Source organism: Canis lupus, chromosome 1, assembly GCF_003254725.2.
Source record: "Canis lupus dingo isolate Sandy chromosome 1, ASM325472v2, whole genome shotgun sequence".
NCBI lineage: Eukaryota > Metazoa > Chordata > Mammalia > Carnivora > Canidae > Canis > Canis lupus.
In genome coordinates this window covers 92,811,068-92,834,216 of record NC_064243.1, presented here as the reverse complement: position 1 = coordinate 92,834,216, position 23,149 = coordinate 92,811,068, and the positions used below count along the sequence as shown (strand labels likewise).

Here is a 23,149-nt window from a genome sequence, read left to right as displayed (position 1 = left end):
AAGTGTCTGGAAAACTCGGCCCTGAGTGATTTGTCATCCTATGGATGATTCAATTAGGTACCTGGAGGGAGAAGCTTTGGGAAAGGTGGTTTCTGGCTTCGCGGGTCGCGCCCTCCACTTGTTGAGGGTGTTTGGGAGGCAAGAAGCGAAAGCAGACCCGAGGGTTAGGACGCCGGCTCGATGGCAGCTCCGGGCCGCAGCCGCCCCGGAATCCCAGCTCAGCTCGGGCCGCGAAGGGCAGCGCGCTGCTCTCCCCGCTCGGGTTTCCCAGCCGCGGGCCGGCGGCGGCGCCCTTTCGGCCCGACTTACTCGGGGCTGGGTTGCACAACAGGAAACCGGCACGAGTTTGTTTTGTTTTGCTGCGCTAGCTCGCGGACCCGGCGGAGGGTTAGGGTCAGAGGCGGCCGGCGAGTGACGGGGTCGCCCCAGCGCGCCCCAGCCGGGGCCCTGCCGCCTCCGCCCTCAGACCCGCCCCTCGCTCCGCGCGGGGGAGCCTAGTGGCTCGGGCCTCCGACCTCCGCGGGCCACGCCAGGGGGTCGGGATAAGGGCTGCCCTCCTCCCACCCTGCCCCAGTCGCGTCTCCCCGCCCGGCGGGTCCCCAGCACCTCTCGATCTCTCAGGCCCTCCTCCTGCCTGGAGAGCCCCTTCTCCCCCCCAACCCCCGCCCCTCTGCTCTGTATTCCTCACCTCCTGCTAGGCTTCCTGGGTTTCCGCGAGGCCCTCATCTCTGGAGCATCTAAACCCGGGGCAGGGGCGGGGGGTGGAGGGTACTTCCGGAATGGCAGGGAGCAGCGTCTTTTGGGACTGGACTCTGGCGGTTGTGGCCCCTTTTACGGAGAAAAGGGCTTTGCACCGTCTCCCCATCTACTTCCAGAACCTCAGTATCTCCCCCAGAGTTTGGGTTGGGGCGGGGGGCGGGGTGCTGGAGTTTGAGGAGAGGGATGTACTGCAGCTCCCCCCAGCGGACCGATTCCCCTTAGGATCTGGGATCTGGAATCTGGGAATATCAAGTAGAGACTAAAAGCTAGAAGGACCTTGGCTATGGATCCCCTATGGATGAGGAAACCCAGATTCAGAGACTTGTAGGGTTTTGTCGAAGCCCTCATAGTCAGTTGTCACAGATGCTGGACACACAATGAAGTTCCCCAGTTTCTGGTGCAGAGAGCCTCTCTTGGCATGAAGGTGAACTCAAGACAAATGTGAAGCCTTCTTATGTCCCCACTGAAAGCTTTGATGAGTCATGATTTCTGCATTGGGAGTTAGCCAGACATCCGTTTCCCCCGTGTCACATTCTCTGTTAGACTACCCTTTTACACTAAACTGGGAAGCTTTTTTTTTTGTTGTTTTTTTTTGTGTGTTTTTTTTTTTTTTTTTTGTATAAAATTGATTTATTTGGTTTTAATCCTCCCATTCCTCCTCTTCGCCTTCCCCTAATTTTGCTTCCTTGGTGAAGTGTTGAATAAGTGCACCGTGCAAAGGTTTGTAGAAAAAGGATCTACCCATATGAAGGTTGGGGGAAAGCTTGCAGCCACGTAGAGACAGGAGTGTGCTATGACATGTTATTGTTGCAGCTGGGAGAGATCACATGTAAAGGCACTGCAGTTTTCCTGTGTTTTCACCAGTTGTCTATGGCAGCCACATCAGACCTGCCACTGCCTTTGAAAGGAAGAGTAGGGGACATTTCTTTTCCAATTCCTTTGAAAAACACTTCTTATTGGTGAATTCTTTTCCTTTGTTGCTCAGAGGAGTCAGCAATTCTTGAGTATGAGTGGTTCAGTCTAAGTGCTGCTGTAATTCCCTCTCTTCCTGGGTCACCTTGGGCCAGTTGTGAGAGGGCATCTTTTCTCTGATCCCTGCTTCTAACCAAGTTCCTTAATATGAGTGGTTTGCTAGAGCTTGAGTACATGGAGTCTGTTAATTTGCTTAGAAGTGATCTTCATTCCAAATAGGAGAAGCAACTTTTTGGGGATGGGTGGGATAAACTCCACGGTTCACCTAGTGGGTGCAGTTCCTACTGGGCCAAAATAGGATAGGGAAGGTGAAAATAGCAAACTAACGTTCTGTTCTGTACCAGCTATGTCTTCAGTCGTATGGTAGAAAGTGGTCTTTCCGTTGTTTCAAAAGAGAGCTGAGTGTTTTCAGTCTTTTTTTTTTTTTTTCCCTCTGAGTGTTCTTTCTTGCTAGTAAATTAAGCCCGAGGACATTCTTTTCACTTTTGTCCCCTCTCATATTGTAGGTATTGATCTTTGGAGTTGTAATGCTAATTTGTAATTCTTCCAAGTAGAGATGAAGTACGATTTGAAGGAGATAATTCAGGAAGTGGCATCTCCTGCACATTCTCTTCCCTGGAGAAGTCATTTTTTTTGTGTTTCTGTAATTATTTTCTGTAGAGGATAATATAAAGACGGTGGAAACACAAGGTTTAACTCTAACTTTTTCACTAAGTTTGGTTGCTTCGTGGACTCAATTAGGATTAAAAATAAAATTAAAAAATAGATAAATGGCATCTAGGAAATTTGTGCAACAAAAATGTGCTGCCTTACTCATTCCTGGAGGATGAGACATACGGCAGAATCTTTAAATGACTCTAACATGTAGTTTGATAAAAAAGATGCCCCCAAGTCAGGTTCTCCATTTACTTAAGGTGGAGTTGAAACAAAACCCATGTTTTTTATTGAGTTGAAATAAAATATCCATACAGAAAAGAACATGTATCTTAAGCTTGGTGAATTTTCACTAGCTAAACCGAACTGAAAAACTGGCATCCAGATCAAGAACATTACCAACATTTCACACACTCATCATTATGTTCCCCCTCAAGAGTAACCACTGCCTTGACTTCTAACAGATACATTATTCTTGCCCGTTTTTAAAAATACCTTATGTGAGTGGAATAATTCAATATGTACTCTTGGATCTGGCTTCTTCTGCTGATGTCACAACCTTCCAGTAGTAGGTCAAATAATTTGGATTTCCCTTTAAAGATGGTGGGAATAATTGAGCTTGAGGAACTTAGTTGGTCAGGCATTACTTAATATGATAGAATTAGAACACTGACAAAACAGAAGGCATGTTTTCTATCCCACTGATGGTCTGATAGGGGACAGCAGACAAGAGTGAAAGACCAGTTCAAAGCCAGTGTGGGATGAGCAAGGAGAATGCTGAGAAGCTGAGTGCTCCAGATGCATTTGACAATCCCCTTTAGGGCCACCAACCCCCATAGCAAAAGAAGAAGTGCCTGGTCTCAGTAACAAAATGACTGTGTTTGTTTTCCAGCTTTTAGCTATGATTTTTCATTGTTCATGAGTATGCCAAGATAAAGGCCAGAATACTGTTTCTGCTTAGAAGACCGGCATAGTGTCTGGCTACTTTTTCCTGTCACAGAAAGGAATAAACGAGGGAGCATGCAACTCTGATTAAACTGGCACAGAGTGTAGGGTTTGTTATCATAGTTATACCTTATTGCACTGTTATTTATTTGGGCAATAAATGATAAATATAGGGTACAAATATGTAATTATATATTTTACTGATATCACATTTTTCAATATTAATGAGCAGTACAAGTATGAATACAATAATGCATGCGATATATAAATGTTATATATGAATCCATATGTGTGTAATATGTGTAGTATGAAAAATACAGAGGTGTAGGTATTGTCTAAAACCATCTATGAACATATAAGCACTCATGAAAGTTCAAAGGGTAAATTAGACAAGGCCTCTAAACTTAATGTAATTAGAGTTTAGGCAGGGAGATGAACAGACAAGTAACTATAAGGTGATATAGAAAGTTATGGATGTTACAAGAGAGGTATTTTGAGTAAAATAGTTAACATTTACTGGGTCCTTGTGCCAGGCACTGTGCTGAGGAAGTAACATGATTGGTCTCATTTCATATTTTGTGATCCTATGAACTATGTATGATAGTGTAATTCTAACCATTCTGCAAATAGGTACAGATATTAAGAGAGGATCAGGGAAGGCCTACAGATTTGGGATGGACATGGAGGGTAAGTAGGATCTGGATTTGGGGAAAAAGAGGGCCAAAGAAGGGAGGAGGGGAAAGACCACCCATGTGGACTCGAGTACAACATGTAGGATGAGCAGAAACAAGGATCCAATTATGTTCCACTATGGGAACAAAATCAGGGGATTTGTCTGTAAAACTGGAATCACAAGGGCTGAGAGTGGTAGAGAGCAGACTTGAAATGAAGAAAGCTGATGGGACCATTCTCGTCTGATGTGATCTCCTCAAGGCCAAGAATGAGAACAACTGCACATTCCTTCAGGTGCAGGAAGCCCGGCTGAACTGCAGATGGGCAGATAGGGTTACAGCACCAGATCAGACCCTGTTCCAGGGGACTTGGTAAAGAGATCAGACTTTCTTCCTTTCTTCTTCTTCTTCCAGATCAGATTTTCTGAGTATCATTTCTTCCTGAAGTTCAGAGCCAGATCCAAGAAGTTTCATTTCTAGGCCTGCTGCACACTGTATGCAGAAAACTAACCAGATGCCAGGGCTGTGTATGAATTCTTGTTATTCTTGTGTGTGAAGAAATGGATTAATGTTTTCCCAACCTTTTCAGCATGACCAGTAGTAGATTCCACTTCTTTCTGTAACTTGACTGAGTCATTCGTGTTGGTTTTTTTCTCTATCCCATTTTCTTTCTTTTCTTTTCTTTTCTTTTCTTTTCTTTTCTTTTCTTTCTTTCTTTCTTTCTTTCTTTTTCTTTTCTTTCTTTCTTTCTTTCTTTCTTCTTTTCTTTCTTTCTTTCTTTCTTTCTTTCTTCTTTCTTTCTTTCTTTCTTTCTTTTTTTCTCTTTCTTTTTCTTTTTCTTTTTCCCTTCCTTCCTCCCTTCCCTTCAATAAATATGTTGTCATATTGGTTAAGGGCCTAGTCATTGTTGTGAATGTTCATACTTCTGCAGTGATGTCAGTGAACATAATTTAACTTGTGTAATACTTTTGTCTATCAACACTAAAAATAGTTTTATTGGTCACTTTTAGGCAATAACTACATTGAAGAAAAGAAATCAGTTTTGCATGTGATGCAGGACACTTTAATATGCTTGAATATTTGGTTTAATCTGTGATAAATTCAATTTTATTTCTAGAACCTCCCATAAATAATTATTTATTACCTGTTTGAAAGGATTGTGACCTTTAGCTTTGTAAATAGTTATTCATATGGACCAACTAGTTATTTTTACACAAAAAAATGACAAAGAATGCACTTTACATTTGCCATATTTTACTACATATGTACCTCCTTGTATGAGTGTGGAGATTTTGTTTTGTTTTTGAAAGAAAAATCTCCAGCTAGTTACTTTTCTTTTATATTTCTGAAGCGGCCTTTGTGTCTCAAACCATGGCCCTGTGGTGTTCACTCTTTGCAATTCAGGTAATTAATTCAGTGGTGACATCATAAGGAATGTGTTCATTTTTCCATTTCAAATTCCTCTTCATAGGATCTGATGGTTAACTCATATTAAGAACATATTTTGGAAAACTCAGTTCTCAAAGGCAGTTAGGCATTAATTTAAACTTGTCCCCCTTTAGCATTGTAAGAAGGAAATTCTGTTTCAGGGTAGGTCCCCCTACCTTCTGCAATGAGAAATCACTACAATTGTGGGTCATTTGGATCCTAATTTTGTTAGTTGGTTGATTTTTGGTGTTTATAGAGCATGACTGATGAAGTGATACTGAGTCAAATGCACAAAGATGGCAGTGGTAGGAGGATAGCCTTGTATTGGTGAATCCTTATGCTTTATAAAGCTAAAAATGTTGAACTTTTAGATTCTTTGCTCATTGCAACTATAATTTGATATTTCTTTTACTTTGGCTGTTCAACTCTGTCTATACCTGCAGCTTTTCTTTTTAGGTGTCTGAGCAGGCAACAATCTAAATGCTTTTTTAAGTTGCTTTTATACCTTTTTGACTGTAACTCACCATAAAGCATATTTTTCATCTTAGGCAAAATACGCTCTAAGCATTACAGATATATACAGACATGTATACCCACAAGTAACAGACACAAAACAGTACTTAACAATTAATACATTAGATGTACTCTGGTAGCTTCTATTTTGGTCTAGTCAGTTCAGTTTCATTAAAATACACTTTTTCCATTGAATAATTGATTTCAGGGCCTACCATCGTATTGCAACCAGTTTGAGAAACACTGCTTTAGAAAGAGCACTTTGTTAAAAATAGATCTAGGAACTTAGGAGCCACAGCATGGTTACTTTTCTGAACATACCTATGTTTGTATTAAAAATATTTTTGGTTCCAAGTTCATTCTTGTTTTGTGTGATTTCTTAGAATCCTAATTATTCCCCTTTCCCTTGCCATTTGTGATAGGGTCACAGATTTCTACAACTTTCTGTACTCATTGATGAGTTAATGATTGAGAACAAAGTAAATAAAACGTTTGTAGGTGATTACTACTAAAAGTAGTGACATTCAGTGAGCTGGGGGAGTATGAGAGTTACATAGATGGACTGAAGTATGGTGAACGGATTCTAATAGAGGTTACTGAATTTTTAGTATATTGCTCTTCTCCTTTGCTCTTGTTTTCTTTCCTTTGTCTATGTTTACTGTCTGCATTTGGCATGTCTTAGCCATTAATTTAAATTTAAAAGGGCACTGCTGGTTGTTTTATTCCCTACTTAGGGAAGATTATTTTCATTGAGAAAATTTTATAAAATATAAAAATAAAAAAATTAAAATGTGTATATCCCTAGATAGCTAAGGGTTTAAATCCACAGATAAGATGGTCAGGGATTCTACTAGATGGAATCCATAATGTTCATTATGTTATCTTTTCTGAGTGGGCTTTGAAAGAATGGTCTTGAATCTCTGGAGGGAATAGTAATTTGTCTTTATGTTTGTAATTGATATAACTCAGCACTAAACCTCTTTGATTTGTAAGGTTTTATCTTACTGGTGATTATATTGCTTGAATAATGTTCATACATCTTAGTGTTCAGAATAAGTATGTTAATATTTGTAGCATTATGGACATCAGACCTTGTCAGTGCTTACCTGACTCTATATTCTATACGTGGTAGCTACCAGGTATAACCTCCATAAGTTTGTTGCTCTACATCTCACTTATGTGGAAATATCCCACCCAGCCCTGTTTCTGTGTAACTTCTGTTGTAAAGTCTGTGAATCTGTCAGTCTCACTGAATAAAGTTGTGAAACCACAGAAATGATCAACTCCACTTTGTTGTGGGTTATTTTATCATAATATTGTACCCTCCCTTTCAATTTAGAGAAATGATATTGTACACATCTAATGCATTTCCTCTATAATATCCTCCAGTTTCACAGGCACATGTTTGCACTTCCCTCTTGTCAGAATTGCAGACAAGAATAATTTTGATTTATTGATTTCATCTAATATAGACATGTTTATATTGTTGCCAATAAAATGCCTTACAAGATTGGTTTTTGTTTATACAATCTTTTCTGAGGAGTCAGTCACCTGTGTTAGGACAAGGTACATTCTGCTTATTAAAATGAACTCCTGGGATCTAAGAACATTCAGCTCTATCTGTCCTTGATTGAATTGCAAAATGTGCTTCACACTGCAGCCGCGCATGAGAATAGCTTATATTATTTGTCAATAGGCTTTTCACTTCTATATTCTTCTGGCTACAAAAGCTGTAACCAGAGAAGCGCAGGGGAATAGCTTGGGCCTATTAATGATCAAGGCAGCGATGTTGAAAAAGCAGTTAATGAAATTACACAATCATTAACCCGAAGGGGAAAAAAATAAAAAAAATCGATAAAAACCCTATTTTAGATGGCTTAGATGTATATAAAAGAAGCAGTCCAGGAACATTTTGTTTGCTGACCAGTATTTTGTGTCTCATTATCAGGTTTTTTATGCAGAGTAAGAAACACTTGTGGCATAAGGAATGGAAAATGTAACAAAGGCTAAATGTAGCCTAAGGAAATGAAATGATGTATGAAAATTAATAATTAACTGGCTCATCAGATGAATTATGACTCTAGATGAGTTTATTAATGATATTTACTAGGAAAGGGCTTTTGGCTCTAAAAGAGGCATTATGGACTCGTGTTTTTGGAATTTCCTTGAATGGATGAGTTAACGTTGCTTTTCACTTGTTGGATCTTTTAATCTATGAGACACAGTGCCTGGAGCCTTGGGTAGAAGATAGTGTCATGATTTTGTGTTTTGATCAAAGTCATAGCTTTTCCAGAAAACCAGTGAAATTATTAAATGGTTTTGTGCCTTAGTTTCCTTAGAAGTTAAGTAATTTCCTTTCTGACCTGACTTAGAGGAGTGTGTTTTAAGAGTTTGAAAGTGGTCAATGGAAAGATTTATTAACTCATGTTGACTCATTTGACAGAATGAACATTTTCATTGTTTGAATGGACAGAGCGTTAAAACTCTAAATGTATCAATATGTCAGATCCAAAGTACCCTAAATGTGTATTTCCAGATGTCCCTTTTCTTCTTCTTCTTCTTCTTCTTCTTCTTCTTCTTCTTCTTCTTCTTCTTCTTCTTCTTCTTCTTCTTCTTCTTCTTTCTTTCTTTCTTTCTTTCTTTCTTTCTTTCTTTCTTTCTTTTTTTCTGTTGATAGCTTGGGGTAGGCAGTGAGTGGAGGGTGGAGGAGAAAGTAATTCTGGAGAACTTGAATACTTTTTTAAGAGAGAGTGTGCCAGTGGAGAGGGGGAGGGGCAGAGGGAGAAGGAGGATCTAAAGCATACCCCACAGAACGAGAAGCACAATGTGGGGCTTGATCTCATGACCCTAAGATCATGACCTGAACAGAAATCAAGAGTTGGATGCTGAACCAACCTACCCAGGTGCCCCTTGAATAGATTTTTAAATAGAAGGATGCTCTGCCAATGGAAATCTACCAGTTAGGTTTTGATATATTGATTAGTTGTGATTTTACTTTTTGGCAAAGTGTAGGCAAATTTATTTATTTATTTTTTAAAAGACTTTATTTATTTATTCATAGAGATGCAAAGAGAATGAGAGAGAGAGGCAGAGACACAAGTAGGCTCCATGCAGAGAGCCTGATGTGGGACTCGATCCAGGGTCTCCAGATCACGCCCTGGGCTGTAGGCGGCGCTAAACCGCTGCACCACCGGGGCTGCCCAAGTGTAGGCAAATTTAGTCTTGTTATCCATTTTTCTTTTAATTTTTTTTATTTATTTATGATAGTCACAGAGAGAGAGAGAGAGGCAGAGACACAGGCAGAGGGAGAAGCAGGCTCCATGCACCGGGAACCCGATGTGGGATTCGATCCCGGGTCTCCAGGATTGCGCCCTGGGCCAAAGGCAGGTGCCAAACCGCTGCGCCACCCAGGGATCCCTTGTTATCCATTTTTCAAGGTAAGTGTTGTCTTTTAGCACACTGCTAATGTGAGAACCTCCTATCTGCTCTTGCTTTGATGGAGTGGATGAAGGTTACTATTTTTGCTTTCATGTCTACCCTGTCCTCTTGACTTAAGTGTCATAGGTATAAAATCTACATATTTATCTTTGATCATCTTAAGTGGGTATCTTTGATAATCTTCCTTATCTTAATTATCTGGAAGATTAGAATTTCAAGAGATGGCACTGATTATCATCAGCTGTTTTATAGATGGAAACTGTAAGCCAGAGAAGTTATAAATGATTTGCCAGAGGTAGAACTTAGGTGTCCTGACTTCTAGTTGAGTGCTGTTTTTACTCTGATTAAATAAGGATGTATCTTTCTTAAAAGTTAGCAGTTTATTGCTTTTTTGTTAACACGGGGATTTAGGACTATAAATGATCATATGGCCTTGCTAAAAAGTATATAAAGTACTTTAATACCAGTAGATAAAATTGATTTTTAAATTCTTGTCTCTAATGCTTGAAAGATCCATTGGCATGATTAATGTGCGAACTGGGTTATTAAGCATATTTTCACACAGAGTTTATATTATTTTGTCTTGAGGTTGGTTTTCCTAGCTTGTATGCCATCACCTTACTGGTGTTTCTTTATGGCATTCATCACTTTGCTTTCTGGCTGTTGCTTTTTTAGTAATAAAATTTAAGTGCATTTTTGTTATTGTTGTTGTTACTTTCAATCTAAAGGTATTTAAAACAGGAGTTCAGTTTAAAAATAAAATAAAAGTCCAGCTTGACAGGCAGGTATGAATATCTGATACTTAATTAGCTTCTCAGCACATTATTTTTCTCACAAACCTAATTAATGATCTAACCTAATGCTAAGTACCTACTTATGTGTTTTTATCCAGATTTTTGATGAGAATTCCTGCTTGTATTGATCTTGCTGCCAAAAATGACTCCTTTGTTTTTAAAAACTGGAAGTGGGGCATAGTCTGTAAATCTACAGATGCTTGTCACATGGACTCATGATGGCTCATAATGCCAGTCATGTTGGATGATTCCTCATTTTCAACAAATTGCCAATACAACATATATACTTACTTCTTTTGGTTGGTGCTGAGTAAGTCCTCTCTTTTGCAGGGTTAAGAGTAGTCAGAAAATGCTATTTTATGAATGAGTGAAGAATAGATGGCCAACATCCTCTGGCAAAGCACAGAGATATGAAATGATTCTTGGTCACAGTCAACCCACGACTCAACAGACCAGATGATAATTCACTGGAGTTCTTAAATGGACACAGCTGGAAAGGCATTGGGAATTTTCCCAATGTAAAAAACCAAAATCTTACAACCCGTTTAGTACTAGGGTTTATTTCTTATTGTTCCATGAAATAACTCAAAGTGATAAAGTTTGGGTAGGCTGGCTTTCCTTGTCCGTTCTTGGGGACTGTAATGGAAGGAAGGGCAGGAGCAGGGGCTCAGAGTGTTTCTCAGGATTGAATGGTGTGGCCATATGAAATATGCTGGACTGATAGAATTCTTAATAAAGTAGAAAATTGGTAAAGGCGAGGGAAACATTCCAAATGTTATATTGTTAATAATTTTTGAAGTTTCTCAACATTTGGGCACACACTAAACTTTGCAGAGGGCAGAGTGAGTGCTTGACTTGAAAATCAAATCTTTTGATTTTCCAAAAGGATAAATGAAAAAAAAAATCTTCTTCACAGAGAGTTTTCCCTTCAATATTCTGTCCCTGATGGCTGATGGAGCCATTTATTTGAGAGTTGGTTGGAAATATTTGTCTAAGACATTGAGTGGATCCTAGAGAAAACGTAGGAATCATCCAGTAGAGAATATCTGACTACTACCACCGTGTACTCAGCCATATCTCCTATATTTGTTCAGCTTTGGCTTCTTTGCATGACAATCATATCTGTGTAAAAGAATACAGATTGTGACTATGTTTGTCATTCATTTGGAATAGTGGCACTTAGTCACCTCCTTGACTCTATACACATTTTATGAGCTTTTGGTTAAGGGAGGGAAGGGCCTTTCCTAAAGATTTGTAGCCAGAGAGTACTGACGTTATGATATACAGATGGATAATGGTGTCCTGTGGTGATACTAGTGCTGTTGGTTCTTTCTTTGTCACTTGAGGAAGGTGGCGGTGGGGTGGCAGATGAAACCATGTTTGTGGAACTATGGTTGATTTACTATGTGTGGTGTGTATGGTGAACATAATTGCCTCCTTCTTTCATTATGCTTTCCATGAAGTGTTTTGCAGAGACTTTTCCTTTTCTAGGATCTTAATAGAAGGTGAGAGTATTGTGGTGTTGATTCTTTTTCCATCCCCATAACTCAGAATCATTATGGAACCAAGACTCTGATGCTGCTGTATTTGGATATGTGGTTATATGACGTCTTTGTGAGAATCCCAAGCCCCTATTTTTATCTTACGTGAGTCTAGGGACTGTGAAAATTTTGCTCTTACAATAAAAATCAGAGAGTGGTTTAATATCCCCATAATTTCATTTAGAGGCCATATCTGCCTTTTGCTTGTTTACTGGAAACTTTGGAGCATTGGTCTCACAGCTCGCAAAGGTGATGCTTTGGATTTCCCAAGACTCACTGTAGCAAAAGTGAACTAGTATGGACAGATCTTCTAGGGAGCCAAATAAGTTTCATTTTGCAAGCTGGCACCAGTTGATCGGTTGTAGTTGCCAAGAGCACTGTATTGAGAAGGGCTCAGTGGCAAACAAAACAATACAGTGATCCATAATCCATGTCTACCATGAATGCAGGAGGGGAGAGTGCCTGCCAATGAACCATGTATTTGATGACCCTGCTTTACATAAAAGGCTGTTTTGCTAAGAGTGCTTCTTTTCTTCCTGATATGAATGCTACACAGGTTGAAAACTCACTGTGACTTAGTTTCATTTTTACTTTTAAAAATGCCTGTATTTATTTTTTTAAACAGGCTAATAACCCACACCATGGATAACTTATTGGACTTTGCCTGAAAGGAGTCATTAGTGCCATTGGATATTTGACCATCCTGGCCACAGGTTTTTTCAGAATGAATGGAAGGTCATGCAGCATGAGTCTCCACCGGACATCAGGAACCCCACAGGGGCCTGGGATGGTCAGTGGCCAACACATTCCTCCCATCCGAGCCCACTCTGGGACTCCTGGCCCCACGTCCTGTGGCAGCACAGCAAGCCCTGCCATCGGAAGCCTTGGTAACAGCCTCCATCTCAAGATGCCCTCGGGAGGAGGGATGGCTCCTCAGAGCAACATGGCCGAGAGCCCCCTCCATCTGCCCGCCTTGAGCCCCAGGAGACAAGTGCTCACCAATGGGAAGCCACGATACCAGGTCACCCAGGCTGGAGGCATGTCAGGGCCACACACTTTAAAGCCAAAGCAGCAGGAGTTTGGAAATCCTTTTCCTCCAAATCCTGGGAAAGGTAGGATTGTCTTTCTGGGATCTTTTAAAAGTGGAAACGATTTTTTTTCTCCTCTCCAGATCCTTCTCTGCCAGCAAATCTTATGGAAAAACACATGATTGAATGTAAGGGTCAAAGCTGATAGTCTCTTAATGATATGTAGCTTTCTTGGTACGGGGATGGATGTGTACTTGTGTGAGGGTAAGGAGACCACAGGGGTAAATGTGGTACCTCATGGGGCTGTGGAGCAGAGCAAAAGGTGAGACAGAAAGATCAGACATAGGGAGTGAGGGTGGGTGGTGGTGGTGGAGGGCAGGAGCCAGTTTAGGAAGCCCCTAACCTCAGGATGTACAAAGGGACTGGATTCCTTGGGCCACAGAGCAGAGGGGCGGCCAGAGCCATCATGATGTGGGTTGGGTGCTAGAAGGAAAGTTTGGAAGGAAAAGGATAAGAAGGGGGAAGGTTTAACAGCGAATAGAGTGAGGAATTCATACATAGAAATGATAAAAAATTATTCCAAGAGCAAGACTCATATAAGTTTTATAGTTTAGCTGGTGACAAGAGGGAAGGAAGCCAGAAGAGAATAATGAAACGATGTATTTTGGGGCTTGTGAAGAACTAGAAAACTTGGTTAATTTGAAGTGCAGAGAGAACGTGCTTTTAGTTCAGTAATGTTTGAATAACATGTATTTTAAATTACGGAATTGTTAAAAATATTACGGAATTGTTGGAGAATAACAAATTATTCGAATGACACACTCTGTCTATAGGAACTGATGTTGACGTAATGAGTGATGTTGCACATGAAATGTGTATTTGGGCTAGAAAAAAAGAAAGAATATATATCTCATGTGAAATATAGCTTGGTTACATAAAATAGCACAATTACATATACTGGTAGGTATTTTTAGCATTTGGTTTTAGTTGTTTGTATTAGGTGGGTACACTACCAAATAAAATTGCCAGCAGCTGGAATAGTCATTCACCCAGTTAACTCATAACTCACCCAGTTCAGGTGAATACTCATTTGTAGCAGATGAGTAACCAAAAAGTTGTTTTAGTGTCTTTGTATTCCTCTGTATGGTATAAATGGACAGGTTAAGAAAAAACCCTAAATATGTACGTAGCTTTTTTCTTATTTTGGTTTAGGTTTGACTTTAGATTGTTTTATTTCTCACACCTATTGATATTTAGAACAAGCATAGGAAAAACTTTCCCTGGGGGTGCATCCAAAATCATTCGATCCTTGTCAGGTTGCTGCGTCATAGCATGGTGAGCTACGTTCCTTGATGTCAGGCTCATGTGTTTGCATTTTTAGGTGTGGAGGCCCAGTTTTTGAATCCTGGCTGACAATATTAATGCTGATAGTACTAACAGCTTCTATTTATTATGTCATAAATAAGCCTGTATCAGGCACTGTATTGGGTGCTTCCAACACAGAATCTCAGTTATTCCTCAAAACAGCCCTAGGTTGTATGGTACTGCTGATTAAGGGGCAAGGGAACTAATGTCTAGAAAGAACAAATAACTTCAGCACTGCCATTGGTAAAGAGTTTGGGGATGTTACTTTGATGGTGACCAGAAGTGGGTATAATTATATACATAGTTTAAAAAAATTATGCTTCCAGTAAGTCAGGGATAGTGAACTCTGAGGGTTAATATATCTTGGAACTCTTGTAAAAATCAGTGCTGTCCCCTGATTCTCCTCTTCTCAACTTTCTGCCTCCTTGCTCAGCTTCTGAGCTCACAGTGCCTGTTCTGGATCTGCATGGTTGGGCCACGCATGAGCATGGATTAGGGGTCGAGGGTAACTGTATTGTTATCTCTTCTGGCCTTGTAGCTTGGATACCACTCTGGATGGTGCCAACAGTGGCTGAATGTGTCTCTTTTAGGTCTTGGTTGACAGTTCCTAAATTAAGCCAACAACAGGTTGAGAATGGTGATCTAGGACTCTTTGAACTTCATCCAATCATTTACTGATCAGATAATTATTGAGCATGTATTATAGGTGAGCCACTGTTCTGGGGATACAGTAGCTAATAAAACATAGTCCTGGCCCTCAAGGAGTTAGGAAAATTCGACAAATAAATGGGCAGTTAAGATATAGCACAGTTAGGGCTCTGGTAGGGATACACTGATGGCACTAGGGCAACATTTGGAGGTTTCCAGCCCCTGCTTGATAAGTGGATCTGGGAGGAGAGTAGGCTATCTAGGCAGACACCTGAGAGATGAGGAGCTAGCCTTACAAGCATGCAAATTGTATGTCTTGTGGAAGAGTATGTGCATGTGAGTGTGTGTGTGTGTGTGTGTGTGTGTGTGTGAGGGGGTTGTATGGAGCTTATTCTGGATAGAGGGAGAATCACCCTCAAAACCTGCCTGGGTGGCTCAGCCAGTTATATATCTACCTTTGGCTCAGATCATGATCTCAAGGTCCTGGAATCGAGTCCTACATCGGGCTCCCTGCTTGGCAGAGAGCCTGCTTCTCCCTCTCCCTCTGCTGCTCCCCCTTCTTGTGCTCTGTCTCTCTCTCTCTCTCTCTCTGCCAAATAAATAAATAAAATCTTAAAAAAAAAACCTGGAGGGGAGACATCATGTGTGTTTCATGAACTTCTGCCTGATTCCACATTGAGGGTATAGGGACTGTGGTAAGAGACAAGACTGGAGAGGACTAAGCAGAGGCCAGATAAAGGTTACAGATGAGATGCTGAGGAGTTGGGATCTATCTTGAGCACACTGGTGAGCTGTGGAGGAGTTTTAAACTTGGGGATCATGTGATAGGATGATGTGATAAACTTGAGGTTGACATCTCTCCCTGGATTTGTCATTGTTTTCTCATGCATTACTGGCCGTGTCAGGACCCAGAGGGACAGGTACCAAAGAACCTGTGACTCTGTGGCTGTATTAGTTAGGGCTCCAGAGAAACAGAACCAATAGGAAATATATCTATGCTGGAATCTATACCTGTACCTGTACCTATATCTGAATAGATTATGGAGGCTGAGAGTTTCCAAGATATGGAAGATGAGTCAGCAAGCTGAAGGCCCAGGAGAGCTTCCGGTTTAGTTCTAGTCTGAGTCTGAAGGCCTGGAACTAGGAGGGGTAATGGTATCCTCCCCCCTTTCTGAAGGATGGCAGGTTTGAGACCCAGGAAGAACCAAGGGTTCAGTTTGAGACCAAAGGCAGAAAAAAAGCCGATATCCCAGTTTGAAGGCAGTCAGGGAAGAATGCTTTCTTACTTAGCGGAAGGTCAGCTTCTTATTCTATTCAGGCCTTCAGTTCATTGGGTAAGGCCTATCTACATTAGGAAGAGCAGTCTGTTTTACTCAGTCTACTGATTTAATGTAAATCTCCTCTGAAAACACTCACAGAAACACCCAGAATGATATTTGGCCAAATGTCTGGACACCTCACGAGCTACTCAAGTTGGCATATAAAACCAACTATCACAGTGGGGTACCATTGCTTTGGGGCAAGCACAGTTTACAGGGTGGCCAAGAAAATACATTTTCTAAGCCTTGAGAGTGATTATACCATCTCTCAGGAATCCAGTGGAAGTGGGTATAGAGAATATGTCATTTAAGGATTGCCACACAGAAAATTTCTGACTTGAAAAATGGGAGAAATCTCCAGTGGGAACTTCATGAGAAATATAAATTTGATTGTAGTGTTTAAGTTACTTAATTAAGGATTGAGTTCTCTTCAACTGAAAACTCAAAAAACAGTGAATTCCACATCATTGGAGCATGGTTCTCAAATAGTATACCAAGGGCATTGGAGAACCACAGCAAACTGCGGGGGAACCATGAAATATTTTTAATTTTGAAGGAAACAGAAGGATACATGGCATCCTTTGGACACCAGGCAAAGTACTAGCTTGAGGAGGTTCACAGTTTCAACATTAGACTGCACTCCATCCTTTTAGTGATGTCATATCTTTGCAAAGCTCCACTTTGCAGTAGTTGTGATGGAAAAGCTAGTACTCTGTATGCCAAAAGGTGGAAGCAGCCCAAGTGTAGGCAGATGAATGGGTAAATAATATGTGTCTTTATAGCTACTGTTGAATATTATTCAGCCTTAAAAAGGAAGGAAATTCTGACTCATGCTACAACATGGATGACCTTGAAGACATTGTGCTCAGTGAACTATGCCAGGCTCAGAAGGACAGCTATTGTATGATTCCTCTTATGCAGCATTCCTAGAAGAGTGAAGTTGTAGAGGTGAAAAGTCAAATGGTGGGTGCTGTAGACTGAGGGAGGGGAGAATGAGAAGCTAAAGTTGGGTGGGAATGGAGTTTCAGTTTGGGAAGATGGAATAGTTCTGGGGATGCATGGTGGTGACGGTTGCCGAGCAGTGTGGAGGTACTTCATATACACAGTAAAAATGGTTAAGATAGAGGACGCCTGGCTGGCTGGCAAATTTGGAGTGTGTGACTCTTGATCTCGGGGTCCTGAGTTCGAGCCCCATGTGGAGGGTAGAGATTACTTCAATAAATAAATAAACTTTAAAATAAAAAAATTGGTTAATGTGGTAAATATTATGTTACGTGTATTTTATCACAATGATAAAGACAAGCAAGTACTGAATGAAAATCATTGTGGAATGGGAGCTGAAGGGGTAGCATCCAATCTAATTCCAAGAGCTGAAGTAGTAGAGGGCACAGGTTGGAATGCACCTCCCATCAGTAATAGTGGTTATTCAAGAATGAAATAAGAATACCTTTATTCTTAATTTATGTATACTATTTTTTTTAAAACAGCTAATAGATTGTTAGTACATAAATACTATTAAGTTGTTGGCACCTAACTACTTAATAAAGGGTAGTGTTAGTTGTTCCTTTTGGCCTAGGGGCACCATGAAAAAATTAATGAGATGCTAAGAATGCCATGAACTGAGAACATTCAGAAACCTGTGTCCCAGGAGTTAATTTTTTTTTATACAAAGGGCAGCCCAGGGATGGTGATGCTGCTGATGATTAGAACCTCAGAGGTGTCAGGTCCACAATCATGGAACTTCCCTTCATCTTTTCCCCACTCCTGCTCCTGCTCTGGAGTCTCTCTTCTGAGAAGAGTGAAGGAGGAAGGCAGGACAAAAGGCCGAAGGACGAAAGGGACAACTCCCTCCAAATTGACCCCTTTTAATCAGCTTTCCCAGGAGCCCCACTCAAGTCTCCCTGCTTAGTCCATCATACACACCTTACTTCGTAAATAAAACTCATTCTTTGTTCCTGAGTTTACCTTTCTAAAAAAGTTAGATTTTATCTTATTTTGTGTTATAGTCTATTATATTTTATTTTACTTTTTAGCATTTGCTACCTTTTTCTCTCTCAAGGAAGCTGAACCACTTACAAGTAAGTTGCAGACATTCTGACATTTCACCCCCAAATTTCTAAGCAGATGTTTTTCATGTTGTACAACCAGGATAACAGGAATCTTAACCAAGGAATGATACAACAGTAGTGCTCAGTCATATCTTAAAATTTAATACATATTTAAATTCATATTCAGATTAATTTTTATATTATTTTATATTTTACATTACTTTATCATATTATTTTCCCCCCTACTTATAACCCATATGTCCTCTGTAACTGTTCTTTTCTTTCAATTCAGGATCCAGTCAAGAATCCTTTATTACGGGGCACCTGGGTGGCTCCGTTGATTTAGTGTCAGACTCTTGATCTCAGCTCAGGTTTTGATCTAATGATTGTGAGTTTGAGCACCATGTTGGGCTCCACACTGGGCATGGGGCCTACTTAAAAGAAAAAAAGAAAAAAGAATCCTGCATTACATTTGGTTGTCATGTCTCTTTAGTCTCCTTTTTTCCTAGGGCGGCCCTCTACCCTGTCTTTTCTTGGTGTTTCATGACAAAATATGTTGATATTTTAGAGTTCAGGTTGATTATCTTGTCTCACAACTTGGTTCACCTAATCATTTCCTTATGATTAGGTTTGGGTGAAATGTTTTTAGCAGGAGTACCACATAGGTTACTTACGGCTTATATACTGGGAGCACTGGATACTCTTTTGTCCCAGTATTTGTGATGCTACTTTTGATCATCTGGCTAAGGTGGTATCAGGATCTCTGCATTGGTGGATACTTTCCCTTTCAAAATTAATACAGATATCTTTGCAAAATTATGCAGATATCTTGCTCTCCATCAATGATGCTTGTGTGAATCAGTTACTGTATTATTAACTACATAATGGTGATTTTTCTGATTCCCGTATTCCTTCTGTATTTATTATTTGGTAATCTTCTGGAAAGAAGAACTTCTGTTTCTCCTTTTTTGAGGATTTCTATAGACCTCATGTATTCTTTTTAAAAAGCCACTGTGCCATAATTCATTACTATCACTGTTCTTTTTTGATACTCACATTGTCCCACATTTGGCAGGTGGGGGTCCCTTCAGGCCAGTTCCTGTATCTTTCTGATAGGTTCCCATCAGGCACTTCCTTGCTTTCACACATAATGAGATGTTCCAGGCCTACTTGCACTTCCCTGCCCCAGACCTGGAATTGGCCTTTTCCCAAAAAGCTTGGATCTCTTTTAGTGGGAAATCTTTGGAAGACTGGAGGAAATCATGATTTTATTGACTCTGGGTGTCATTGCTTCTAGGCCCTGTGTGTGGACAGAATTAGGAAATCACTCAGAGGAAGGTAATGAGTTCTAGTTAAAATACAACGTGATGGCGTTCTTCCTCACACTTCCTCTTTGCACGTGTGTTAGTAGGATCCCTGGTTCTCAGCCAGGCCCGTATATTTGTTTATTGACTCTGTCCTACAATACGGAGTGACTTTAGCTTGACATTTCTAAGGCAGTAGAGATTAGTTATTTTATTTATTTATTTATTTATTTATTTATTTATTTATTTATTTGGAGATGATAAGATATCAGACTCTTCACTTTGTGCCTACCCTTTATCTCATTTTAGAAAAAAGAACCAAAGGGAGCCTTAATCCCCTCCCCCCCCCTTTAAAAAAGATTTTATTTATTTATTCATGAGAACCCACAGAGAGATAGAGAGGCAGAGACATAGGCAGAGGGAGAAGCAGGCTGCATGCAGGGAGCCCGATGTGGGACTTGATCCTGGGACTCCAGGATCAAGCTCTGGGCCAAAGGCAGGCCCTAAACTGCTGAGCCACCCAGGCATCCCAGAAATTAGTTTTAAAAATAATTTCTTACTACGTGTAAATTTTTCATGTACTGAGATGAGAACTTTTGTGTTTACCTGTGCTGCTGAGTGAGTGTGGAGGGCGTTCCACAGTTGGTAACTTCTTAGCCCTGCTAGGATTGGTGAGTACAGAATCTCAGTTATATTGTACTAATAATGGCATTTCTCTCTACTTCCTGTTCCACAGTTATGAATTGTAATTAGACTGGTAGAGATGCATTTTTCAAAGCATCTGGGAAATCAGTTTTATGATCCCCACGTTAAGCACATTTGACACAGCTATTTAAATATTTCAGACAATCCCACATTTGCAGCACCCGTAGGACTATATAACTGGGAAGATTTTCATTGTAAAGGTTTTTTATTTTACTTTAGGGCATCTGACATTTTTTTCTTTGGGCTCTACTGTCCTTGGAGACAAAGGGAATTAGTTATTCATTAGTGCTTGGGGGTTATTCATTATTGTTGGTCAGAAAAAGCAGAATAATATCAACAAAGGACACTAACTAATTGGGATTAAAAACCTCTTTTGTATAACTTAAGGCTGGTGTCTTTTGTAAAGACCTGGTTTAAAAAAAATAACATATTGTGTGAACCTGGGAGGTCTAGAAACTAGTGTACTTTAAATAATACATCAGGTTTTATTTTGATATTTTTTACTCTTTGTGGTTTGCTAATTCAATTGGTTTTAACTTAGAGCTTAGGTTAGAGCTTGATTCCTCAGTGGGTCAGCTAGCTTCATATTTTCCCCTCACTGCCACATTATAAATTTGAAAACCCTGCCTCTGATTTAAAATGTTACTTTCCTGTATCATTCCTTCACTTACGTTTATTTGTAGACAGACAATGAATAAAAATCTGCTAACACCAGCGAGTTAACTGGGTTGAATGTTGTCATGTCAGCACTGCAGTAAGCATAGCAATTGGGGTCTCGCACTTTTGGAGAGATGCAGTTGATAAATTAGCTAATGAAAGTTGGGGCAAAATACTTGGTTACTTTTTTTTCCACTTCTGCTTTTTAATCATTTATATTTCCTTGCACTTCTAATGTGGCTTCCTGCAGAATTAGAGCAAATAAAGTTAATATTCCATAACAGGTTCCAAAAATAACCAAACCAGTCAGAGACCAAAGGCATTATTCCAGTTGAGGTAGCCAGAATTTTCATTTTGTCTCACCAACAAGGCAGGTGAAACACAGTTGTTTACTTTTGTTTACTCTTTGGGCTCCACAGGCTACATTTTGTGTGGTTTATTGATGCAGCATGTAAATCAAATTGATGATGGATTTCCAAGTATTACTGAATGGCAGGAATGGTTTGTTCCAGTTATAAAAGTGATTTGTTAGTCTTCACAACATTCCACCTTTAAAAGAATGTATTCCATTAGGATTCCCCATCCCCTAGACGTATGTCAGATACTGTGGGACAGCATGCTGGAATGTACCATCCACTAATCACCTGTAGCATTTTCTTAAACTGTTAAATAACAGCAGCTTTGGACTCACACCGAGCTTTGTAGTTCACAAAATTGCATGTTGATGGTCTCCTATGATTTGATCAGAGGTTCCATCCCAAGAGGCTGGGCAAATGTGATTGGCCCCATTTTAGGGATTGAGAGACTGAGGCTCAGTTTGCTGGAGGTCTCATTCTCCATGTGCTGTGTGCCTTGTGGGTTGACACTGAGTGAGACTCCACAGTCTGAGAGCTCCTGTTATAGGAGTTCTGAGAAACCTTGTACCTTGTCTCCCTTAGAGTTTACAGTTGCTGCCATTCCGGAATGAGTGTGCCTGTAAAACTATCTACTGTTCAGCTGCTGTCTCTCCATCCACAGACTGAAGAAATGGGCCCTTTGCTCCTGTTTTGGAAAACTGTACTGGACAATTTCCAGTAACAGGCCTTTCTGAGCAGGTGTGGCATGTCTATCTGGGGAGGAATCAGGCTGTCTTTGTGTGAGGGCCACCCGAGTGACATCAGAATGTGCAGGAGTAACTTTGCACGTCTCTGGTCTCTGTTTATGATGTCTTTAGACCCGAGCAGGAGGATAGGATGAATGTGAATAGATTCACTATTTCTGATCCATCAAGTTTTAAGGATACAGTGGATGATGACTTGTATTTAATGCCTGTTTTTATGGCTGCCTTATTTGAATAATGAAGGAAATAGAAGGCCTTTAATTGGCTCTGACATAATAAACAAGTTAAAAAATGAGATTTGTTCTGTAGAAGCTTACTAGTCAAGGCTAGAATGAGGCCAGCAACATTAGGATCCTTGGGGAGCCAGTGAGAAATGCACAGTCTCAGGGCCACCCCAGGCTGACCTATTCAGGTCATGTTGTTTAACAAGATCCCCGGCACAAGGCCAGTTTCATGGCCATGTGAGCAGTGACTATGCTCAGAAGGAGTGCCCTGTGCTTGGGGTTTAATGCTCTGTGATTGTTGTCTTGATCTTCTTACTGATTTTATCTTCAAATCTGTGTATTGTAAGTGAAATCTGATGGGCCGCTGGAGTATGTGTTGGTTGCTTGGGGTCTCAGTTTATCTGTGATCCCCTCATCCTGCTAGGGTAGCTCCTAGCTCCTCTGTCCCAGCCCAGTATCTACTGCTGTCCTCTGCCTCTAGCGGGGACCTGGGCATGAGTGTGAGGAGGTCAGTGTTGGGTGCATGTGCTCTGTGAGTCCAATCTCATGGGAGGCTCTGGGCACCTTTGAGGGTCTGTACTTACCCTGTGAGTATCCCTGTGTGGAAGGAGCCCAGGGGTAAATAGCAAATTAAAACAAAACAAAACAAAAAACCATCATGACCCATCATGAGGGAGACCAGAGAAGAATGGAAAATGATTTTTTCCTGCTTTTTGAACAAGGGACCCAACATTTGCATTTGGATTGATCCCTGCAAATATGTAGCTGACTTTGTAAATGCAGACTGAAATTTGAGAAGCACTGGTGTCTGAGGAAGAGGGTGGACTCTGGATTCAGAAGACCCACACTCCAGTTCAAGTGTTGCTGGTATGTGATCTTCCCTGCCTTGGTTTCTTCGTGTATGAAATGGGGAGGGTGTAATGTTTTATCCCTTTTTCCAAATGGGCAGGGTCCAGGTGAAGGGGAGACCTGGCTACATGTTCTTGAGTAGGAGTGTATACAGGGTGTTTCTCATCTTTGGCTTTGGCTTCATGATG

At 40.6% G+C, this 23,149-nt stretch overlaps 1 protein-coding gene across 23 annotated transcripts in view; it reads left to right on the top strand.

The window, feature by feature from the left end:
* The window catches only part of GLIS3 (GLIS family zinc finger 3), a 545,819-nt gene that overhangs the window by 101,227 nt on the left and 421,443 nt on the right, over nucleotides 1–23,149 (top strand). For 13 of the 23 annotated variants that reach the window (XM_049092635.1, XM_049092627.1, XM_049092609.1 and 10 more), the window contains 2 exons: nucleotides 9,210–9,379; nucleotides 12,341–12,827. The exons of 6 other annotated variants lie outside the window; for them this stretch is intronic. In XM_049092635.1, the coding sequence (XP_048948592.1) occupies nucleotides 12,440–12,827 (388 nt within the window). In that variant the 5' untranslated portion in view covers nucleotides 9,210–9,379; nucleotides 12,341–12,439. Of the gene's footprint in view, nucleotides 1–9,209; nucleotides 9,380–12,340; nucleotides 12,828–23,149 lie in introns of those variants that run through there. 4 more of the 23 variants (XM_025423460.3, XM_025423461.3, XM_025423467.3 and 1 more) reach the window with 2 other exon arrangements.